This window comes from Mauremys mutica, chromosome 13 (genome assembly GCF_020497125.1).
Source record: "Mauremys mutica isolate MM-2020 ecotype Southern chromosome 13, ASM2049712v1, whole genome shotgun sequence".
In the NCBI taxonomy this organism is placed as follows: Eukaryota; Metazoa; Chordata; order Testudines; family Geoemydidae; genus Mauremys; species Mauremys mutica.
In genome coordinates, this window is record NC_059084.1 from 23,389,821 (window position 1) to 23,411,271 (window position 21,451).

The following is a 21,451-nucleotide window of genomic DNA, read 5'->3' on the forward strand; positions in this document are numbered from 1 at the left end:
ATCGATCTCGAACATTTTAAAAGGTGTGGATCATAACCCCCATTTTACAAAAGACAAAACTGAGGTATAAAGAGAAGTGACTTTCCCAGGGTCCCACAACAAATCTGTGGCAGAACTGTGAATAGAAACTGGGCCCTCTGGTTCTCAGTTTCGTGCCTTATATGCATTTCTAACCCACTCCCATAATTCAAGGTTCTTAGTGTAGAAAGCAGAGAGGGGTTTAAACCTAACTCAACTGACAATAGGTAGGCAGATGTCGAGCCATATCTACTGATGCTATTATATTTACTTATCATTCAAATAATGCTACCTACAAATTGTGCCCATAGCTCACCTCTGCAGAAACATATTTGCATTACTATTACCCTGTACTCCCTCTCTGTCTTCAGTTTGTTGGAGCAGGGATTGGTTCCTCTGTATGTTTGTACAGAGCCTTGCACAATGCGGCCTTTCCCCTGTGGGTCCTACAGTAATACCAAGAATAATCCCCTTTCCCCACCCCACCCCAAAAAGCTCACACTTCTGAGAAACTTCAGATTCTGATCTGGATCAAAACTTTTGTTGATAGGGCTTCTTTCTCTAATTTGCCTGAACTGCAACCCTGAATCTGAAACAGGCCCTCCCTCTTGAATGCTGCTTACTCCCTACCAAAACTGTGGTGACTGTTGGATTCAACTCTGAATCAAGGTTCCAGACTTCACAAGTTGAGTTCCTCTGTAGTTTGTGTGCCCCCCATGCAAGTCTTCTGTGCAGAATCTAATGAGCAGACTGTGACTTGTAAAGCTCCATAACTTACTTTTTATCGAAAATATTGCTGGAGTTTCATTTGCCTTAAGTATCTGATTTCTTTTGTTGTTTTGTTTGTTAATTTTTAAAAATGAAGATTGATGGATTATTGATGAGTAGCCTCTTCTATTTATCCATAGATGAAGGACAGTTGTAGTGCAAGATTCCTCCACTTCTCCTCTGTGGTCTCCCTGCTAATGATATTGAAAGTCAATACCATCTGATGGAAATGTGATGGTCTGTGGGAATTGAATTGTTGCACTCAGTCAGTCTGCTAAGACCTGTACTGAGCCAACTAACTGAATTCACATAGGATACTGGCTGGCCATCATATGGGCATGATTTTCAGTGACCTAGAGCTGGAAATTTCCTTATCCTATTCCCAATTTCCTGATCCCTGAACTCCTACCCAGCCCCTTAAGACCATTCTAAAAATGCTGTTTCTACATTTTATTAGTACAAACACAGCATGCAGGTTCCAAGAGGAACCGTAGGGGTGGAAAATAAACACGGGGAAATATTTTTACTTTGTGTAATGACCCATCCACTCCCAGTCTTTATTCAAGCCTAATTTAATGGTGTCCAATTTTCAAATTAATTCCAATTCAGCAGTCTCTCGTTGGAGTCTGTTTTTGAAGTTTTTTTGTTGCTTGTGACTCAAAACTAAACACTGAATGAATACATTTTATTTTTTTAAATTTGCCTCATCTGGGCTATGATCTTTTCCTCAGAACCTAACTGTGTTTTACCTAAAGTTCTCTTCCTCTTTGAAAATGTTTTGTTAAGGCAGCTGCAATTGTTCCCTCTGTGCTGCCCCCAAAGGTGAATGAAGTGTTCTGCTTCCACGTGTTTGTGGTTTTTTTAATGACCTTTGTCCTGAGATCTGACTCTGTATAGCCAGCTGCTGGGAAGTAGCAACAAATTAAATTGCAATGTATAGTTCCTTGGGAAAATAGTGAGTTTAAATTGAAAATACTGACAAGCTGATTTAATAGAGCTGCTTTTGAGGGTGCCACTCTCCTCAGTTCTTGCTGCTCTATATCATTATGGACCCTGGTGGAATTCACTCTTCTTCCCTGTAATCCAACCTATTCTCTGTGTATCAGCTCTCTCTTTTGTGATCTGCCTCTGTCTAAATAAAAGTGTGATTTGCTGCTCCTGCATGGTGCCAGTAAGAATTGGCCTCTGTCTGTTTTCAAGCCTGTTACAAGATATTCCTTTTTTAACATTATATATTTGTTTTTTCTTCAAAATGCAACATTTTCCTCCTGTCATAATACAAGGGACTTAGAATTTTCAAAGCCTTTTTCTGGCAAATCCAGGAATTAGATTCTCGTGAAGACCTTCATAAAACATTGAAGACTTGCTATATTAACATACATTGATTTATTCATAGTGTTTCATTACAAATAAGCGAGGATCCTGTAATATCAGGATATGTTAGGGGAGCAGTAGAGTACAGTATATTATATTGACAGTTCAGTTGAAACTGAGTCACCGTTGGATTGAATTTGAAACATAGGGAAGGAATCAGCTGGTAAATAAGTCATGAGTTTTACCTCCAATGTCTGTATATCCACAGACTTGCCACTGGTAGGCATAATGGAACTCAGACAGAATTTCAAAGGTGTGCTTTGGGCTTGTATTTCTCTAAAGGTGTGTTATCACTAGCAATATGTGTACTCATGAATATCTGTCTGGATCCATACCTTTCTGCCAACACTCTGAGGTGGAAATCAGGGACAGCACTCATACACAAACCCTCAAAACCAAGGACAAAGCCAGAAAAAAAAATCAGTCTGAAACAGTCTCAAAAACACAGGCAAAGAGAGGAGGGAATTTGTGTAATGCCTTCACGGTATTTATTTCATGTTCTTAAAAGAATATTCTCTCTGGGTCAAGAATTCTTTCTGTTTTAGAACCTGATCCAAAGCCAATTGAAGTCAATAGAAGGACTCCCATTAACTTCAATTGGCTTTCGATCAGGCCACTAGCTGGCAGGAAAAATAATTTATGGGAAATTTTCCCACAAGTCTTTTCACATCACAGGGAGAAGGGTGAGGGGAAGGAATTACTCCAGAAATAGTCAACTTTAATTTGGCTGAAGAAATTAACAGATTTCTTTTAAAAAAAAATTGGTCATCCACTTCTTAAATCAGTTTATGCTGCAGTCTGAGCCTGTTGGTAATGGAAGTGAAAAATGAGACCCTCTATTAAGTGCAACTTTGGATGAAAGATCATGCTTGGATCTCCAGCATCCAAGTAAAAACCCATTCACGGAAGATAATGAAACTGGATCTGTTTTTTTGCCTGACAATCCTGATGTCAGCACAACCACCCTGACTCTCTCTGTTCTTTATTTGCAGATTACATACAAAGCTGTTGGGTCCTTGGATCCCAGTGCTGACTTGTCCAGCCAGAGGGGAAAGATCTTCAAACTAAGGAATGAAACTCACCACCTCTTTGTAGGGTTATATCCAGGGACTACCTATTCGTTCACCATCAAAGCCAGCACAGTGAAGGGCTTCGGACCTCCCATCACAACACGTATCGCAACTAAAATTTCAGGTACGGCACTGGGGGAGAAGGGAAGAGGCATGCCCTTGGTTTGTCCTTTGTAGATCCGAAGTCAGCAAACTAATAAAGCAAGAAAAAACAACTTGGCATAGTATCTCTGTCTGCAGGATAAGATAGCTCCATAAAGGGTTGTTAGCTTGACTGAAGAATATATATGATCTGCAGTCTGTGTAAATACAGGATGGAAATCTTTGAAGAAAAGCCCCAATGATCAAAGATGGTTCTAACAAGTTTCAGCAAAGAAAAGAATTCAAGAAGCAGTGACAATTGTCCCACAGGTTCTGATAGATAAGCTATAGAAGTGTGGACTCTTAAAGGGTTCATTGCTAATTACTTGCCTATCCAGCTGGACCCAGGCAACATGGTTTTGGGCATCCCAGGTCTAGTGCTGTTGTAAGTGCCTGATCAATGCCTATAACTGCATATTACTGTATGAGTGTGTTGAGTGCTTAGGCATTTTAAAGTAAGTTTGGAGCAACTGTGTAAATACCATTTGTCTTTTGGATGTAATAAGGGAATTTATGGTTGTATCCCATATTAATAATGATGATAATTTCAATACCATACAAACTCTGTGGGGCAAATTTTTAAAGTGGGCTTCCCCCAGCATCCACATTTGATGGGTGTGTGTGAAAATAGTACCTAATAATAAATATCTGATTTATGGATGCCGACAATGTGTTAGATGACATCATTTGTTTCCCCCCCCTGCAACTGACTATGAGTGTACATTTACACCAGGTGCCTAGTTTTAGAGAATCCTTTGAAAATGTGGTCTCTATATCTTCAAAATGCTCCACAGGGAGTGATAATAGAGCTAGTTAAATAATCAGAAGGATAGCGCAATGGAGAGGTCTGAACAAGGAGAAAGGTAATTGTTTTTCCAAATGGGACTGGAGAAAAGATGGAGAATCCAAGGCAGGTATGTCCAGGAAGGCTGTTAAAGACCGCAGGAGCTGCAGAGAAGAAGGCTCTTGCACCTGCAGAGAAAGAGGAGGCTATTGCTAGATGAGTTTCAGAGGAGGGTAGAGGAATTGGATAGGGAAGAACCAAGTGCTGGATTAGATTTATGGAAAGGTTTTACAATTAAAATGACAGCATTGGGATAACGTGTTATTCACCTGGTTCATTTTTTCACCTCTTTGATAACAGTGAATAATAGGAATACCTTTGGCTTTGCTTTATATCTTTGCCCAGCAGAGGAAAGCTTAAGGCAAACCTTGAGTGCAGAATTTTAGTGTGCAGATGTCCTCAGACAATTGTGATGCCCCAAATCATAGCCAACTGCCTTATAAAACAGTGCACTGCAAGGCATTTTTCTGCTTTGTTTTTAACAACAAATTTTGAAAGAGGACAATGTGGCCAATGCACTAGACATAAATGAGAGAATAAGCATCAAATAACCATTCCTTCCACTAATCATCAGCAGGGTTTGAACTTCTGACTTTTAGCACAAAAGTGCAGATCTCCATACTTGCGCTAAAGAAGTAACTCCATTAGCTAATATCAGCCACATAGACTGTTAGCCTCCATGTAGACCTACCACTAGAAGGAGACGGCGCATACTCTGCACACTTGTAACATAACAAAGATACAATTGCACAATAATGCTAGTACCTTTCCCTCTCTGATTCCATTTGCTTTTATTTTAGCATTCCGTGAATATTCAGAAATCAAGTTAGAGTAACCCCCGCACTTGACTGCACATGAGCAATCAGCTCAGTCTGTCCTCACAGGCTTCTGAAACATCTGGTTCATAGTAGGTAGGCTCAGAGGCTTCACACAGGCAATAGCATAGTCACTAACACTAGATCATCACATTGCATGGCCACTCCTGTGTTCATAACTTGAAAGCTCTCATTATGCTTGTCATAAAACCAATGCCCAAGAAGGCAGTGTTCAGGAATAAGGATTTTTGTGTTGGGCTTTTGATTACAATAGGTGGAAACATGTTAGTAGTGCTTTTATGGGACTTTTTGGTAATTATTTTTAATGACCAGGCATGCCTATCTTGCCGCAATGTGCATGTATATGTTTATAATCATAATCTCTTGGTAACTATTAAGGGCCCAATTCTGCTCCTGCTGAAGTCACTGACAAAACTCCTGTTGACTTCAGTGGGCCCTAAAGTAGTAAACACCATGCAGTTGTATAGTAATTATGTTACTATTCAGTGGTTGCCAAAAAGCCAACCTTTGCCGAGCTATCACTTAGCTTTTTCATATTTTAAGTGTAAGGGAAAACTGGTATGTTCCATATACGTGCATGGTAACTAATGCAAATACTGATCACTGAATTACACTCCTTATTATTGTTATCCAGTCCTTCCACCAGGTGTGTTTCATTCACCAGTTTTGTCTTGTCTTAAAGTATGATTGTAAACTCTTTGAGGCCAGCATAGTCTTTTACTATGCCTATAATGCATCTGGCACAATAGGCTGTGCATCTCTAGAAAATATTGAAATACAAATAATACTTCATAGTTAAGGTAATTGTCCTATAACGAGCTTTTTTATTTAAAAGCTTCCTTAATATAGAGTTTCTTATATAAAGATTTCAGAGATTCATTTCCCCCATAAAATCATCACCATTTTATAGATGGGAGGATGTTAAAGGAATAGGGAAGTTAAGTGACTTGCACAAGGCCTCAAAATAAGTCAGTGGCAGAACTACTAATAGAAACCAGGATCTTGACAGTTTTCAGTTTCTGAGACATCATCAACTTGTAAACAGGCTGATTTGACCTGGAAGTCATGGTAGAGAAATATAGGACCTCCCACAATGCAGTTTTACTAAGTCACTTTTCTGAGTTATAGCTGCACTGAGTGGAACTAAGCTGTTCATATAACATATTTTCTGCATTTAATCCCTCCATGTTCTTTTTAGCTAAAGGCACTTGCATGAAACCTGGATCTTTGCGCCTTATGGGATTCATCTGCTGCTCCTGCTTGTTTCCCACCCAAAATCCTAATGCTGTTTGTGGTATCTGCACTTCTTCCACAGCAAAAAAATGGTGTTGTCCCAAACAGGAGTCTGATTTCAAGTGGGGAAGCAAGAAGGGGAGATAAGTAGCAGAAAAACTAACTTATAAGAAAGTCAGTATCTTGTTTTCCTGAAAATGTCCCCAGTACTAATTAGTGGGTAGACTTAATACCAAAAATACAGACTATGTAGTTCTGTGTGTGTGTGTGACAGTACTATGGAGCTAAGTGTGAGATAACCTGGCTAATTCCCACACCTCCCTAAGCATCTTCTGGTCCAAAATTTATCTTACAGCTCACAAATGTTCAGCTTAGCTCAGGCCTAAACAGTGAAAGTTGCATCTCAGGTGTAGGAAGTGTAATCTAGTGATAAATGCTGGAGAGTAAGAGTTGGGACTCCTGGCTTCTATCTCAGCTCTACTGTTGACATACTATATGACCTTAAGCCAAGATAAGACTTAACCTCTGTGTAGCTCGCCATGTGAAAATGTAGAAAATGAGGCCATTTTCACAGGAGTGCTGAGGCTTAACTAATTAGAGAGAGATTTTCAAAGCCATCTAGGAAATTTTGAGTCCAATTCCCATTATTTTTTTAAAGGGAAGTGGGTGTCCAAATCTTTTAAACAGCTTTGAAAATTCCACCCTGAATGCTTGTAAAGTATTTCAACATCTCAGATGAAAAATGCTACCCAGGCTCCAAGAGTGATTCATGTTATTTTGCCATAGCTCCCGAAAACAAAAACTAGTGGATAATTTACACATTGGTCTCTGTTCTGCCACAGCACCATCTATGCCTGAATACGACACGGACTCCCCCTTGAATGAGACTGACACTACCATCACAGTCATGTTGAAGCCTGCTCAGTCCCGTGGAGCACCTGTCAGGTAAAAGGTTCCCTCTTCTCATTTCTCTTTGCTTTTTCTTTCCATGCCCCAAGCCACGCACACACCTGTCATTCATGTCTGAGAATGTGGCTGCTCTGGACTTATGCTCAATAAAAGGCAGCTGTGCTGTAGATTCTTCCTCTCAGATCTCTTTACAAACACCCTCACCTATTTGCATTCTGAAGTTAACCTTAGGAAGAGATTGATGATACAGTGGCACTGGTTATTGACCTTACAGTATCCCCTCCAGATGTATTTGCAGGGTTGGAGCAACCATACGCAGAATCATGAACTGGGAAGCTGGGTCTTTAGCATCGCCTCGCCAAGGTTAACTAGTAAGAGCGTAGTTGTAAAAAAGGTCTTTTTGTATATTATGATTTTGTAAATAATGCTAGAAATACCCCAAGGACCCTTAAAACTTGTCTCTGTCCTAGTTCAGCATCTGGACCCAGCTAAACTCCTCAGGCCTTCATGTTATAATCTCAACCGCTGCTCCCAGTTCACCAGCTAAGATAAGCACAGATTCTGACCCCAACATCTGAGTGAGGTCAGACTGCAATGAGGCTCGGCTTATACTCCAAGTCTGCTGTTTTAGGCAAAATGGGATTCTGCTCACAAAGGTATTTGTGGGCAGGAAACCACACTCATGCCCTTGTTCTGGAGCTGTGACATTGCAGATCACGTTTCCAGAAGTCCCTGAGAAGGAGGAAACTTGCATTGGTGAGATGAGCAATGTTGGAATTTAGAATGTGTGTGTGCAAATGGCATATTGCCTTTTAAAAAGTGTGTTCTTTAAGGGAATTTCATGATGAAAGGTGTCAGCACAGAAGACTAAAGTTTTCTTTTTAGTCTTTACTGATGGCAGTAGGACAAGCTTCTCTAACTCCCCCACTGCATCATATTCTGGAGAAATCTCATTTAGTTCACTCTCCATGCCTACTTAGTCCTTGCCAAGGTTGTCTAAGATGTGAGTTAGTGCTGCTTGTGATGGTGGCTGTTGTGATATTTTCCCAGAAAGAACTGAGCTACACCCACCAAAACACTTCTCTAAGCCACCCGACCGCCATTAGCTTCCCCTCTCCTCTCATAACTGCCTTTGATCTGGAGCTCTCACATGCCTGTCGTTATACCATTGAAAATAGACTCGAGGAGTAAAATTTCAAAAATGCCAGTCTCATTTTCTCAAGTGACTTTAGGATCATAAGTCCCATTGACAGGTTGTTTTGAAAAGTTGATCCCATATCTGCTCCAACAGAGCTAAACTGAACCAGTTTGCAAATTCTACAGTTACTTGGTTTAATTAAATGTGTTTTATAAATCGGTGGTCAAGTCTATAATGAGTAGCAATTTACCCTGACAAACTCTTGGATACTCCTAAATAAAAGAGCCAGTTAGACTTAGGGCAGATCCTTTCTTTATATTTCACTTGTTCATCTGGTCGCCACTAACCTTTTCAATTTTCCAGTAGTACCCATTTTAAAGTTCTAACTCTCATTTCTTGTACTCCCAACATGACTAGAATTAAGATCCCATTATCTGAATCCCTTAGAAAGGTTGCTATGCTGGAGGAGAGCAGTAAATGTTCACAGTTTGGGGGGGTTTTATTCAGGGGAACTTTCCTATATTTCATTTTACCTCCTGCTGCCTGAAGAATGTTGCTATTTTGTCTTTTTATTGAACAGCCTTGCAATTTTTTCCAAAGCCCAATTCACTACATTTTTACCACATTCTGTGAATAATGTCTTTTTTTCAGAAAATAAGTCCATTATGAAAATTTTCCCATGGCATTTCTATGAATTTTCAGTCAGGTTTCTATTATATTGTAGTCTCTATTATACATTCATTTGCAATGAGAAAAATATTTACATGCTACACCTAAGTGATAGGCTTACCTGCTGTAATGACCCTCATTTTCTTGACTTATAGATCGGTTTAAGAAAAGGGGAATGGGGGTTGAGTCCCTGGGGAGATTCTAGCTTTATATTAACTTTTGGAAGCAGGCTGGGTGTGGGTATCTTTCAGTGCTTAGCCATGTGCACCTCTGTGTGTGTTTCCTGCTTGAAAGGTATTTTCAGTACAATAAGGAATTGGAACTTAAAGGAGATACGTTGTAAGCAATTTTAGAACAAAGACTCTCTCTTCCTGTTTGTATGTACAGCACCTAGCACAGCAGGGCCCCGATCTCATTTGGGGCCCCTATTGTTTATTTGCCTGCCAATAGTGCCTAATCAAGTGAAATGCTGCTGTTTAATAATTTGGGGTTTGATTGTGCCAGACTTCTGCATTGGGATATAAGGCTCCTTCCCTTCCTGCACCTGCAGCACAATCACTCCTGTTGTTTGGAAGGCACAAGGTGCATGCGAAGCTTGTCCAAAGGAGCAGAGTTATGGGCTCACTTCTTCACCACTAGTCAGTGAGGCAGTCTGAGTGGATCCTGTGCCATGTAACAGGCTGGCAAGGTGGCTATGCTTGTTGGCTCTCCAGTAGGCATTGTGCCACCTACCCAAGTCACAGTGCCCCCTGGAACACCCACTCTCCACACCCACCTCTTACCCAGAATGGTCCTTAAAAGCATAACTACCTGGGTTAGGAAGAAACTTCCCCTAAGTGGTGGTAACTCATAATGGTGCATAATGGGGTTCCATACACCTTCCTCTGAAGCTTCTGGTACTGACTACTTCCAGGGCACAGGAATAGATGGTTCATTGGTTGAACCAGTAGAACAGTTTTTACTGCGCCTTTTATATATAGGACCTTTTCTCCGGGTTTAAAGATTTCTGTTGCAATATTTTTCTATTGTGGAGGTATAAGTAGTAACTACACAGTTATGGTTACAGACATAATCATTCTTATTATCGTTGCTTCTCTGGCTTTTGAGAGGAAGCATATGAGTATATAATTAAAACTAATACATGCATACGATACAGCCGCATAAATTACTCTGTGTTTAAGTCTGGTCTGCTGTAGTTTATCTGGGGTATAGACAGTACAGTGTAGCCTAAAGAGTCATACTTAGGTTATTGCTGTAGGATATTTCAAACAAGGGTTCATTGTATATCAGTTTCATTTAGAATTAAACTAAACTAAACCCAAGTCACTTTCAATATTAGGACATGACTGATGTCCGGTGTTGCTGTATTTTTCCTCATGGTGAGTAGCTAAAGGGAGGTTGTTTAGCAGACACAAAAGCTTGAACTTTTCAGTACTCACGATCTGTAGCTAGCAATAACAGAGACAGGGTGCTCTGATACCAGGGGCGACTCTAGGAATTCCGCCGCCCCAAGCAGGGCGGCGCGGTCTGGCGGTCGCCGGTCCCGCGGCTCCGGGGGACCTCTTGCAGATGTGCCTGCGGAGGGTCCGCTGATCCCGTGGCTCTGGTGGACCTCTTGCAGACGTGCCTGCGGGAGGTCCACCGGAGCTGCGGGACCAGCTGCCCCTCCACAGTCATGCCTGCGGGAGGTCCGCGGGAGCCGCCTGCTGCCCTCCCGGCAAAATGCCGCCCCAAGCGCGTGCTTGGCGCGCTGGGGTCTGGAGCTGGCCCTGTCTGATACTATGGAAATGAGGACAGTGTAAAAACTTAGATAATATTTTTGAAGAATTTCTCAAAATGGCAGCAATTATGAAGTATCTGTGTTGCCCCAGAAGCCCAAGCCAGCAGCCTTAAAATGTTGGATTAGTTGAGATCCAGGAGAATCCTTTGAAAATGCTGCCTGCAAACTTCTCAGTGACACAAAGTGTCAGGGGTTCCAGGAGATAGTGCTACACAAGAAGTGCCGGGCTCCATGCAAAACTTCTGCTGGTTGGAAATTGGAATTGTATTGGTGTGATCGGCTTTCTATCTGAAAGGCATCAGTGGAGAAGCAAGAGACTCCTGGGGAAGGAAATGGGGAACATTAAGTCAGCTGAAACCAAAATTAAAAATTCTTCCTAATCTTTAACTCTTGAGTCCTGATGTCACCCCTCTTGGGATTTAACAACAACAAAAATCTTACAGTAATGAGAGGCAAGGAGAAAACCTCTGGGAGCTGCAGCTCAGGGTCGGCAAAGGATGCATCCAATGAAGTGGGTACTCACCCACGAAAGCTCATGCTCCAATACATCTGTTAGTCTATAAGGTGCCACAGGACTCTTTGCTGCTTTTACAGATCCAGACTAACACGGCTATCCCTCTGCTACTTTTTGTGTTGATGTTTTCCCTAAGTTTAATATTGAAGAATGAAACTTTGGCCTGAAAAATATTTGAGTTATGACAGAGAGTCCTTCCTGGGCTGGGCAGCCTATACTACCCCTAGGAGTTGCAGGGTCCTTCCACTTCTATACTTATTTGAACCTCTGCTGAGTAAAGCTGAGTCAATAACTCTTACCGAATAATCTAGCTGACATATTTAGACATTCTATTGGTGAATTTTCCAGGAGCAGCCTATCACTATCTTGATTTCATTCTCTCCTTGAAATTATTCCTAGGAACAATTCTGCATCTTTGAAATGTCCATAAGAAGTTTCTTACGAGAGTTGGATGTTTGAAAGTCAAGCGGGGTTGTTAACTTTTGGCTGGAGGCATAGATCGCTTAGTGGTATTTCTTTTCCGTGACTGGGGAACTTGAAATCCTCTCTCAGGCCATATTCCTCTCCCCTGGTCCATTCACCTCTGTGTCGTCTTTGATTCTTGGACTGTAACTCCCCATCACTACTCTTCTATTACTTTCTCTTTCAAACCATCCTTTTCTCTCCTTTTCTCAGTCCACTCTCTTCTCTCTATCTCACAAACTCTTGAGAACAGAGGTCTTCAAGTGCTGGTTGGCAAGTGTTGGTGTTATGCTCTTGTTCTGGTAGCTGCTCACTTCCTCTGTTTTTGCCACTGGCGTTCTTTTTTATGTACCTGTGTTTCTAATGCACCGTATGTATTTCTGTTTTCATGGAACACTGTTTGCAAGCCTGATCAGCTTGATTTTGGCATGAGGGAAGAATGAAATGAATAAAGAAAGAGGTATAAAGCTAAGAGCTTTACTGGGGTTCTCTTTTTTTGTCCCAGTTGGTGGTTTTGGCGCATACATCATGGCAGCTGCACCACGACCTGTGCTATTCAGTTCATTGCCTTGAGACTTCTTAATGGATTTTTACTGGCTACATGTGAGCTTGTCTGTCTTTTTAGTTGATAATGAATTCATTAATTTCATGCAAAAGGTTACAGTTTATTGTTTTTAAAGTGACAGAGCCCTTGCATAGCATAAACACATTACACCTTGTATAAATGCTTGAAAATAAATAAGAGAATCAAAGATAATTGACACAGCAAAAAGGACCTGATGTTTAAATCATGCTCCTAGTAGTCTTGATGACTCGGTTGTGATACAGCAATAGGCGCATACATGCCTTGACTTACAGAGTTCTGGTTGGCTTTTTGTAAGCTAGTATTCAAACGCAGAATGTATGCATCACATGACTTGGTTGATGGGATGGAGGGGAAACAGTTATCATACTAGATCTATTAGCTTTATATTATCTAATAATAAATAAACATTATCAATTTTGTCTGTTTTTATTAACATCTCCCATAATACACCTTAGGACACGTATTCTGAACTCACCTGAGCTTGGGTTTCTCCTACATAGTATTCTGCTTAATTTAGGAAAGAGTTTGAGGGTAAACTAACAGGAGGTGTTTTCTGCTAAACACAGGCAAGATTTGTTTGTTTGCTTTTTCTTTAATGTTTTTGTGAATTGAAGTGCTGGTGAAGAGTGTCTGCTGCAGAGACTGATGTCATCTCTGTAACACAGAAAAGATAGACTGTGAATGGCTTGCCAATTACAGAACCAGTTTCTCCTCCCTTGGTTTTCACACCTCAGCTGCTGGAACAGGGCCTCATCCTCCCTGATTGATCTAACCTCATTATCTCTAGCTTGCTTCTTGCTTGCTTATATATACACACCTGCCCCTGAAATTTCCACTGCTTGCATCCGAAGAAGTGGGTATTCACCCACGAAAGCTCATGCTGCAAAACGTCTGTTAGTCTATAAGGTGCCACAGGATTCTTTGCTGCTTCTACAGAAAAGATACAGCACCGGCAGAAGCATTACAAGCTTCCCTGAGCCATCCTATTAATGTGCCTTAACCCTGACGAGAAGAGCTGCAAGCCTTGATCATAGGCTCCAGCTCTGCCACTGTCATAATGGGGCTGGTTTTTAAATTATACCGGATGATTTTATCACCAGTAATAAGAGATGTAATTATCAGAATAATTAAATGTCATGCTTCAGGGCACAAGGGGATCACTATAAGGGTCAGGAAGAACTATTTAATCCTTTGTGTATATATAGGCTTGGCAGAACTTGATTTTTATTTTTTATCAGTTCGATGGATAATATTGATGTTTATTTTTAATCACTTGTTTCATTATTTTTCTATTCAGTTTTTCACAGTTGTGCAAAATTATGGACTGTAACCATTTTTCCAATTTTTCTTGAGTCAAATGTTCACAGTGGTGGGGAATTATAGGGGACAGACAATAATTTATTTAATGACAATAGACATGATTCAAAAAGTTGAGGATATATAATCATCAAAACACAAATTGTCAACATCCCATGTCAAAATATGCAAGGTAAATATCCTTCTATCAAACTCTGATAAGTTCACAAGCAGCATTTTTCTTAATTTGCTTATCTGTAAATTATGTTTGTTATCAATAGAAATATTTCTCATTGGCTTGTGTGAGAATGGTGAAATCGACATTTACCAAATAAATCTAATGCTCCCAAGCCTATACATACAGTATTGCATAATTGAGTAGGTTCTTGTGGGTTTTTTAACTTCCTCTGAAGCATTAGATTTTGACCACAGAAAGTCTGGATACTAAACTCTGATCTGAGAGTGGGTATTCCAGGAGGCATTGTGACTTGGGTAGGTGGCACAATGCCTACTGGAGAGCCAATGAGCACAGCCACCTTGCCAGCCTGTTACATGGCACAGGATCTACTAAACTCTCATCTGAGTACATTGTCTCTTAACAAGTCATGTAACTGCCTTAACCTATTTACTAGTCTTCATAAATATAGCTTCTTTGACACTGCATGCCCTGCTGTACCATACCATCTCTTCCGTAGGGAGCTATGAATGTGGTTAGAAAATCAGAGGGGGAAGTTAGGAATTTGTACACATACAGATATATAGATAGATAGATATTACAATATTTTAACAATTAAATCAATGGTTCTCAACCAGGGTACATGTAGCCCTGGGGCTATGCAAAGGTCTTCCAGGAGGTACATCAACTCATCTAGATATTTGCCTAGTTTTACAACAAGTGACATAAAAACAACAAATGAAGTCAGTATAAATTAAAATTTCATACAGACACTGATGTGTTTATACTGTGGTATATACTATACGCTGAAGTGTAAGCACAATATTTGTATTCCAATTGATTTATTTTATAATTATATGGCACAAATGAGAAAGTCAGCAATTTTTCAGTAGTAGTGAGCTGTGACGCTTTTGTATTTTGATGTCTGATTTTGTAAGCAAGTAGTTTTTAAGTGAGGTGTAACTTGAGGGTACGCAAGACAAATCACTTCTGAAAAGGGTACAGTAGTCTGGAAAGGTTGAGAGCCACTGAATTAAATCCCACAGAAGTGATCTTATATGTCAAAATCTGTTTTATTAACTGCACATTGAAGCTTTGTTAGCATAGTAATTTGTAGTGGCTTTTATAAAGGCTGAAGAATGATATGAGATGAGTTTTTGGCATAAATCTTTCATGTTGCCCAGGTGAGCTGTCAGGTTAAAGTCCAGCAATCAAAAGGTTAATGAAGTCTGAACTTTAAGATGAGAATCACAGATTGGTGATCATTTTCTCATGTTCAGTTGTCAATTGGTAAAACAAGGAGGGTGTAGGGAAAAGAACTACAACTGCCGATTTGAGAGGCTTCTCTTTAAAAGCAGTTTCTACTGTTGTTTCGTGTTCCTAGCTCAAACAAACTCTCCATTATCCCAAATGGGGGAATCCCATCGCCTATTGTGGTCCTTTAGCCCTTGGCAGATATTCCCATCTCAGAAATGGTGCATAGGCTTGGTACAACAGGCAGATTCTGCTTTAAATCAAGAAACAGGGCTACAACTAGATATGGGGTGTGGGCTTTAGTCTGAGCTACCTTGAGTTCCTCTGACCCCAGGCAGGTGGGACTGGACACTGTGATAACAGCAGGTGCCCCCTCGATGTCTGTTAGTAGCACATGAATGCAAATGAAAGACGAGTAAGCTTTGCTCTGCTCTGTTGTTGTAGATTTTAAAATGTCAGGACTTAATTATGCCACAGGTCTATAAATTCCAGAAACACATTAATGCTCCCGTGATTAAAATTATAGAGGGCATAATTGAAAAAGCATAAACACAACTGAAGAATTCCTAATTCTAGTTTGCTTTGAGGTGTTAATTTCCTCCACAATGAATGTGTAATTTTTTTGGAACCAGTAAAAAGGGGCTGTTCTACCGGTGCGTGGCTGGAGGTGGAATGAGGGGATTATCATAAACACACTCAGACAATACAAAAGGAAGCCTCGGCAGCCATGACACCATATCAGATGCCTGTCCTCCCTCTGCAGCACATCTTGAGAGCAAAGGGGAGGGTCGGTGGAGAGATGACGAATGAGAAAGGGCTGATTTAATTAAAAGGAGATACCGTACCAGTGAGAAAGGAAGGAGGGGAGAAAATAGGGCAATGCGCAGAAGGTGCAGGCACAAAAGGCAATATCATGAGTGCTGAAGAAAGAGAACAAAAGGCAATGGATGGGTGGGGAGGGCCGCTGGATCAGCCAGGAATGAAGCTGGCTGTGACTTCCCTCAGTGCCAGCCAGCACACATCCCTGTGCAGCTGGAGAAGTTGATATTGGTGCAAGATGCTGTTTCCCTCAAAAGGGTGAATATTCTGTCCTGAGTCCTCCCTTGTGCCAAAATAGGCTGGACATGGTGAGGCCACGATCCAGCACTGGGAGCCAAGTCCGGCTTCCTGCTTTTGAAGTCGCCCTAGCCTTGGTGCATGTTAGACTAGACCGTGAATGTCTATATGCCAGCTGAGAATTGGCAGAGTGCAGGCATGCACTGTCCTGCCGCCAGCGCTCCTCCTTTGACCCCTGGCACACCCACTCCTGCCAGTGTGTAGGAGCCAGCTACACCAGCTGAGAGCTCCCTACTGCAGGGGAATTCATAGCTGGCCAGCTGAAGCGAGATGGCAGGGTAATTTTGCACTGTCTGGACAGTGCAATGTGCTCAAAAGGGGTAGGTAATCTAGCTTGATGTTCTCAGCACTCCTATCCCTCGCACATCCTGGGAAAAAGTGATTGGGATCATAGGTTATTTTACCGTGGCCTGCCAAGGGATTATGCAATTGGAAGGCTTTGACATCATCTGCCTGCTCCTGGTCCAGTTACCAAATGGTGAGAGTCCGTATCTCCTTTATACCTTTGCCCTGTTCAGAAACGTGGCTTATGCTGAGCAATGTCGAGAGAGGGGCATGGGAATCGGTGGGCTGTGGAGATGGAACTCCTTCCCTCCCCCAGGTGCTTCCTGCCACTCAGTTTTGAAGCATGTTGATGGGACAGTTGTGGGCAGTAGTTTACAATATATCTGGCCATGATGTACCTGTTCTGTGGGTAGAAACCTTCATTGTATTATGTTATCGATCTCGTGCTCTTCTCGAGCATTAAGTTAACTAAATTCTTGTAAAATAGTAAATGCTTTTTCATGCAGCTCCAACTCTGTACAGTGGAGAGGGGAAGGAGGAGTGGGAGTTCTTAAATACAGACCAGATTCTCTGCTGCTATAAAGCTGCATTGTTTACCTGAAGCCAATGGAGCTACTCCAGTTTACGCTGGCTGACGATAGGGCTCTATGTATCCATACCTTTGCCTATCCCACTGCTTTTATGAAGAGGATTGAAGAGCTTAGGTGCAGCAGCCCCAGAATTGTGCCCTGTCTCTTAAAATACCACCAGAGCCCCTTCTTGTCCTGTGCCTTGCCTAAAGAACAACACGGCTCTTGTTGTCCTTGAAACTTACTTCTTGTCTCGAAAGAAACCACTGAGCATGCCAACAAGACCCCAGTCTAATGCCTAATGCTAAGTGACATTAACAGTTTTTCTTTGCTTTTGTTTTTTATTTGTTTTTGCAGATTAAACAGATGGCAGGTGGTTCAGGAGGGAAAACACACCTCTGAAGCCACTAACATTAGCTCCTGTCACAGTGAAAGCCGTATCTGTCTGCAGTCATTATCTTTAATCTGCCAGCATGGAACAACATTGAACTGGAGAGATAGGGACCAAGCTTTCCACTGGGGAATATCAGCTATTATATCTAATTTGTGTTGCAAGCCAGGTCAGGCTTATGGATATGGCTAAGACAAAGGAGTGTACAGTTTTGAAATGCCCTCTGTTGGGTTTCTTTCCAGGCAGATTAGATACAGACGAGTAAGCAATTTAAATCACGATGCATATATAATCCAAATAACATAAATATGTTCATAGCTTCCTGCTCAATCTCCCAACCAGGTTCCTTTCTAGAACCAGCTCATGTTTTCTGGATTTAGATTTTTCTTTGCAGTCCACAGACATTACCCTAGTTACAAGGTCTTCCAAACACTATTTGGAAATGTTGCGGTTGTACAGTTCTGACTATAACTATCCACCCTGGTGAGATCTCAATCACCAGCTATTGTAAAAATTAGTGATGAGTAAAACACAAGAGATTTGGAGGATTGGTTTAAGAACCCAAATACATGAATGTTTGTTCAGACCCACAGAGTCTGCCAAACGACACTGGGAATGCCATGAAGAGGGGGATGCTTCCCTTGTGAGGTTTCCCATATTTCTTGCGTCCATTTGGGATGGGGAAGCCATGGTGGGTGACTAGTTCCACTGCCTGACCCCACTGGAACCAGAGGGTGCCAATTTGTTGCAATTCTCACAAGAGAAAGAAAAAAGAGAGCATCTGAACTTCCTTAAATCACAAAAAATGTTCAGGGTTTGGGTTTTAGCCTTAGCGGCGTGCCTTTTTTTTTTTTTTTTTTTAAATCCAAACCCATCTCTGGAAACAGTGGAACAATAAAATATCCCATAAAAGCAACAGACCATGTCAAGAAGTGCGGCTCGATCAAATGCACACACTTCATGGGACAATTTTGAAGGTCATTGACCCTGCTGCTCATGATGCACACAAGGCATCTATCTGCTACATTTATGTATGATTACTCACAGTTAATGGTGTTTGGAGGAAAATACCAGTCGGCTATTACTTGTATAGAGAGACAATTTAAGAAAGAGATCGAGCCCTGGCATGTTTTAACTGTGATATTTGGCAAGTTCTCCTATAAGTAGCTACTGCTGGTTATTTTGCCAGGGTTCTAAGGAGAGACGCTTTCATAGTGGTGTGGTGGATGAGCAACACATAGGCAGACTGTTCCAGGTGCATTTTGTGGAAGTCACCGTTGTGCTCTGGAATGTCTCCAGAACGTTGTCTCTCCCTGCCTGTGAAAGACCATGCAGTCATTATTTGCCCTCCCTTCATCTCCCTGTGGAATATACCCTTGGATAATGTCCAGGGGAAGTTGCACAATCCCACTATATCCCAGCATTTACCTGCTGGTTTTTTTGTTAGTGAGTATTGCTCGGTGTACTCAGAATAGAAGACTCCCAGCTGCATTAGAGAGGTAGTGTTCTCTGGTAGTTGGGGCTTGGATATAGGGGCCGAGAATACTGGGTTCCTTTTCAAGTTCCGTCAGTGATATACTGTGTGATCTTAGGTAAATCACTCGTAACTGTAACTTCCCTGTGCCTGACTTTACCCATCCATAAAATGGGGATAATACCTACTGTGCCTGGCAGAGGTGTGAGGATTAATTAGCGTGTTTTCTTTTTCTATTCAGGTTCTCATACTGTCTCATGACCCTGGTATGTGAGCACCTTGAGATCATTGATGAAGGGCAAATTATCACTTTTATTGTAAACACAGAGCAGGTAGTTTTTGACAGATTCCTGCATTTTAGAGAGACAAGGTAGGTGAGGTAATATCTTTTATTGGAGGAACCTGTGTTGGTGAAGGAGACAAGGTTTCAAGCTTACACAGAGCTCTTCTTCAGGTCTGGGAAAGGTACTCTGAGTGTTACCGCTAAATACAAGGGTGGAACAGATAAGGAGTTACCCCAATGATACTCAGACCTCAGTAGCTCAGGAGCCAAATTAGTGATCAACATTGCCCAAAAGAGCCACAGTCATGTGAATTCACTGTTTCATTTACTCTATCCAATCTAATCTAAATTATTCTTACAGCAGAATGACCGACCAAATAGTCACATACTAAAAGCATCCCAACCGGTTAATAACTTAGACTGATTAATAATTAAATAACACGATGCTTTAATATAAAGAGCTGCAAGAGACACAATAAAAAGCTACTTGGGGCTCTGAGCCTGGCTCCCAGTATCACTGAGTTTACATGTTGCAAGCGACCATTCAAGGTGAAAAGGACAGTTAACACCTCGTTGTAGGAAAAAGGAGGGTCGGTGGTTACAAATTGTAGTAATGAGCCATAAATCCAGTCTCTTTATTTTTGATGTCTCGCAAAGTTATGAATTTAGGTTCCCAAGCTCGTCTTTTTAAGGTGTTGTGGAGGTTTCCACTGAGGATGGGGACTGAAAGGTCAGATATCTCAGTCTTCTGCTTGGGCAAAATGCTTCCTTTTACATCCCCCTGGCCCTGTACCACCCCCTGCAATGACCTGCTGCCACAGTGTGTATTTTGGTGCCAAAAGTAAATTAATGCTGCTGTATTTTTTACATGGAAATGTAAAATGCATTAAAGGTACTCTAGAAGGGGAGCATATTATGGGTCAAATTTTAAAATATATGAAATTACTCCCCTTTAGAGGCATAAATTACACCTGCACAATGTGCAGGCATACTTTGTATCCACAAACAGACTGCAATTGGAAATCTGAATGCCTGAGCCTCTAGCTATCTAATTATAGCTATAGCTGGAGAAGCAAGTACTTGGGAGCTGGACCTACAGTTTGGTTGTAGGCTTACATTTTGCAGATGCAATTTATGCTCAGAAAAGTAAGTTCTTGCTTCCGGCTTTTTGACTCTCATGCATTTAATTCTTGTAGTTTTTTAACGGGCAAAATGCTAACCTTTCTATAGGTTTATTAACCATCCTATAGAATTTATTGGAGCACCCTTCTGTGAAGTTGCATGGGATGGTTAAAAAGCACACTGTAGGATGGATATAATTTGTTAATGAAATCTGTAGGATTTTAGAGTGAATTCTATAAAACCCTGCCACATTCTTACAGAATCCAGTTGGTTTTATCCCGTTACATTCCATCAGACTTTCTACAAGGGGAAAATGTATACCTATGTATTAAATTGTTAATGGCTATGCAATCAAATTTCCATTGCCTGGATCCCACTGCATGTCCCTAATCTTTGTTTTAGTACAAGGCTGCCAGAAGGTTTGCTTTTTGCGGGCTCAGTTATTTGTTTACCCCGTCCCCTGTGCCAGGATTTTATATGTGCTTTAGAAAACCAAAATAAAGATACAGGGCAGAATTTTCAAATTCTGGGGCCTTAATCTCCTGTCCAAATCAATATTTAATCATAAAATAGGCATGTATATGTTCAAGTACCAGTCTGAGTATTTATATGCGAGTTTGGACATCACATAAAAGCCCTCTTATTTTGAAAGTTGGGCCACAGTATCAGAATAAAAAAGGCTCAACCAAATTTAATGTCAGGAGTTAAATGGAAAACAAAGCATCAATAACAAGATTTGTGCAAACTAATACACAAATAGCTGCTACCTAGACACCCTAATTTCTCTGTCAGATTGCAGCAGGGTCATATGTTTTCTGTTTTGTTTTTTTGGCTACTATAACTACTGCAGAGTTTGGAATCTGAGCTGACATATTTAAGCAGTAGCAGGGCAAAATTATTTTAAGGTACAATGATCTGATGGGCAGGCCTATTACCTGATGATCTATGTTCATGTCTGTCCAGGGCCGGTGCAAGGATGTTTCGCGCCCTAGGCAAAACTTCCACCTTGCGCCCGACCCGCCCCGCACCCCCGCCCTGAGGCACCTTCCCCCATGGCAACTCCCCACCCTCTGCCCTGAGGCACCACCCGCCCGCCCCAGCTCACCCCTGCCCTGCCTCCTCCACGAGCACAATGTCTCTGCTT

The 21,451-nt window shown here is 41.4% G+C and overlaps 1 protein-coding gene across 6 annotated transcripts in view; it reads left to right on the forward strand.

Moving 5' to 3' along the window:
- The window catches only part of PTPRT (protein tyrosine phosphatase receptor type T), a 709,404-nt gene that overhangs the window by 525,391 nt on the left and 162,562 nt on the right, over nt 1-21,451 (forward strand). For all 6 annotated transcript variants that reach the window (XM_044985246.1, XM_044985247.1, XM_044985248.1 and 3 more), the window contains 2 exons: nt 3,153-3,354; nt 7,127-7,229. In XM_044985246.1, coding sequence (XP_044841181.1) covers nt 3,153-3,354; nt 7,127-7,229 — 305 coding nt within the window. The remainder of the gene's footprint in view (nt 1-3,152; nt 3,355-7,126; nt 7,230-21,451) is intronic.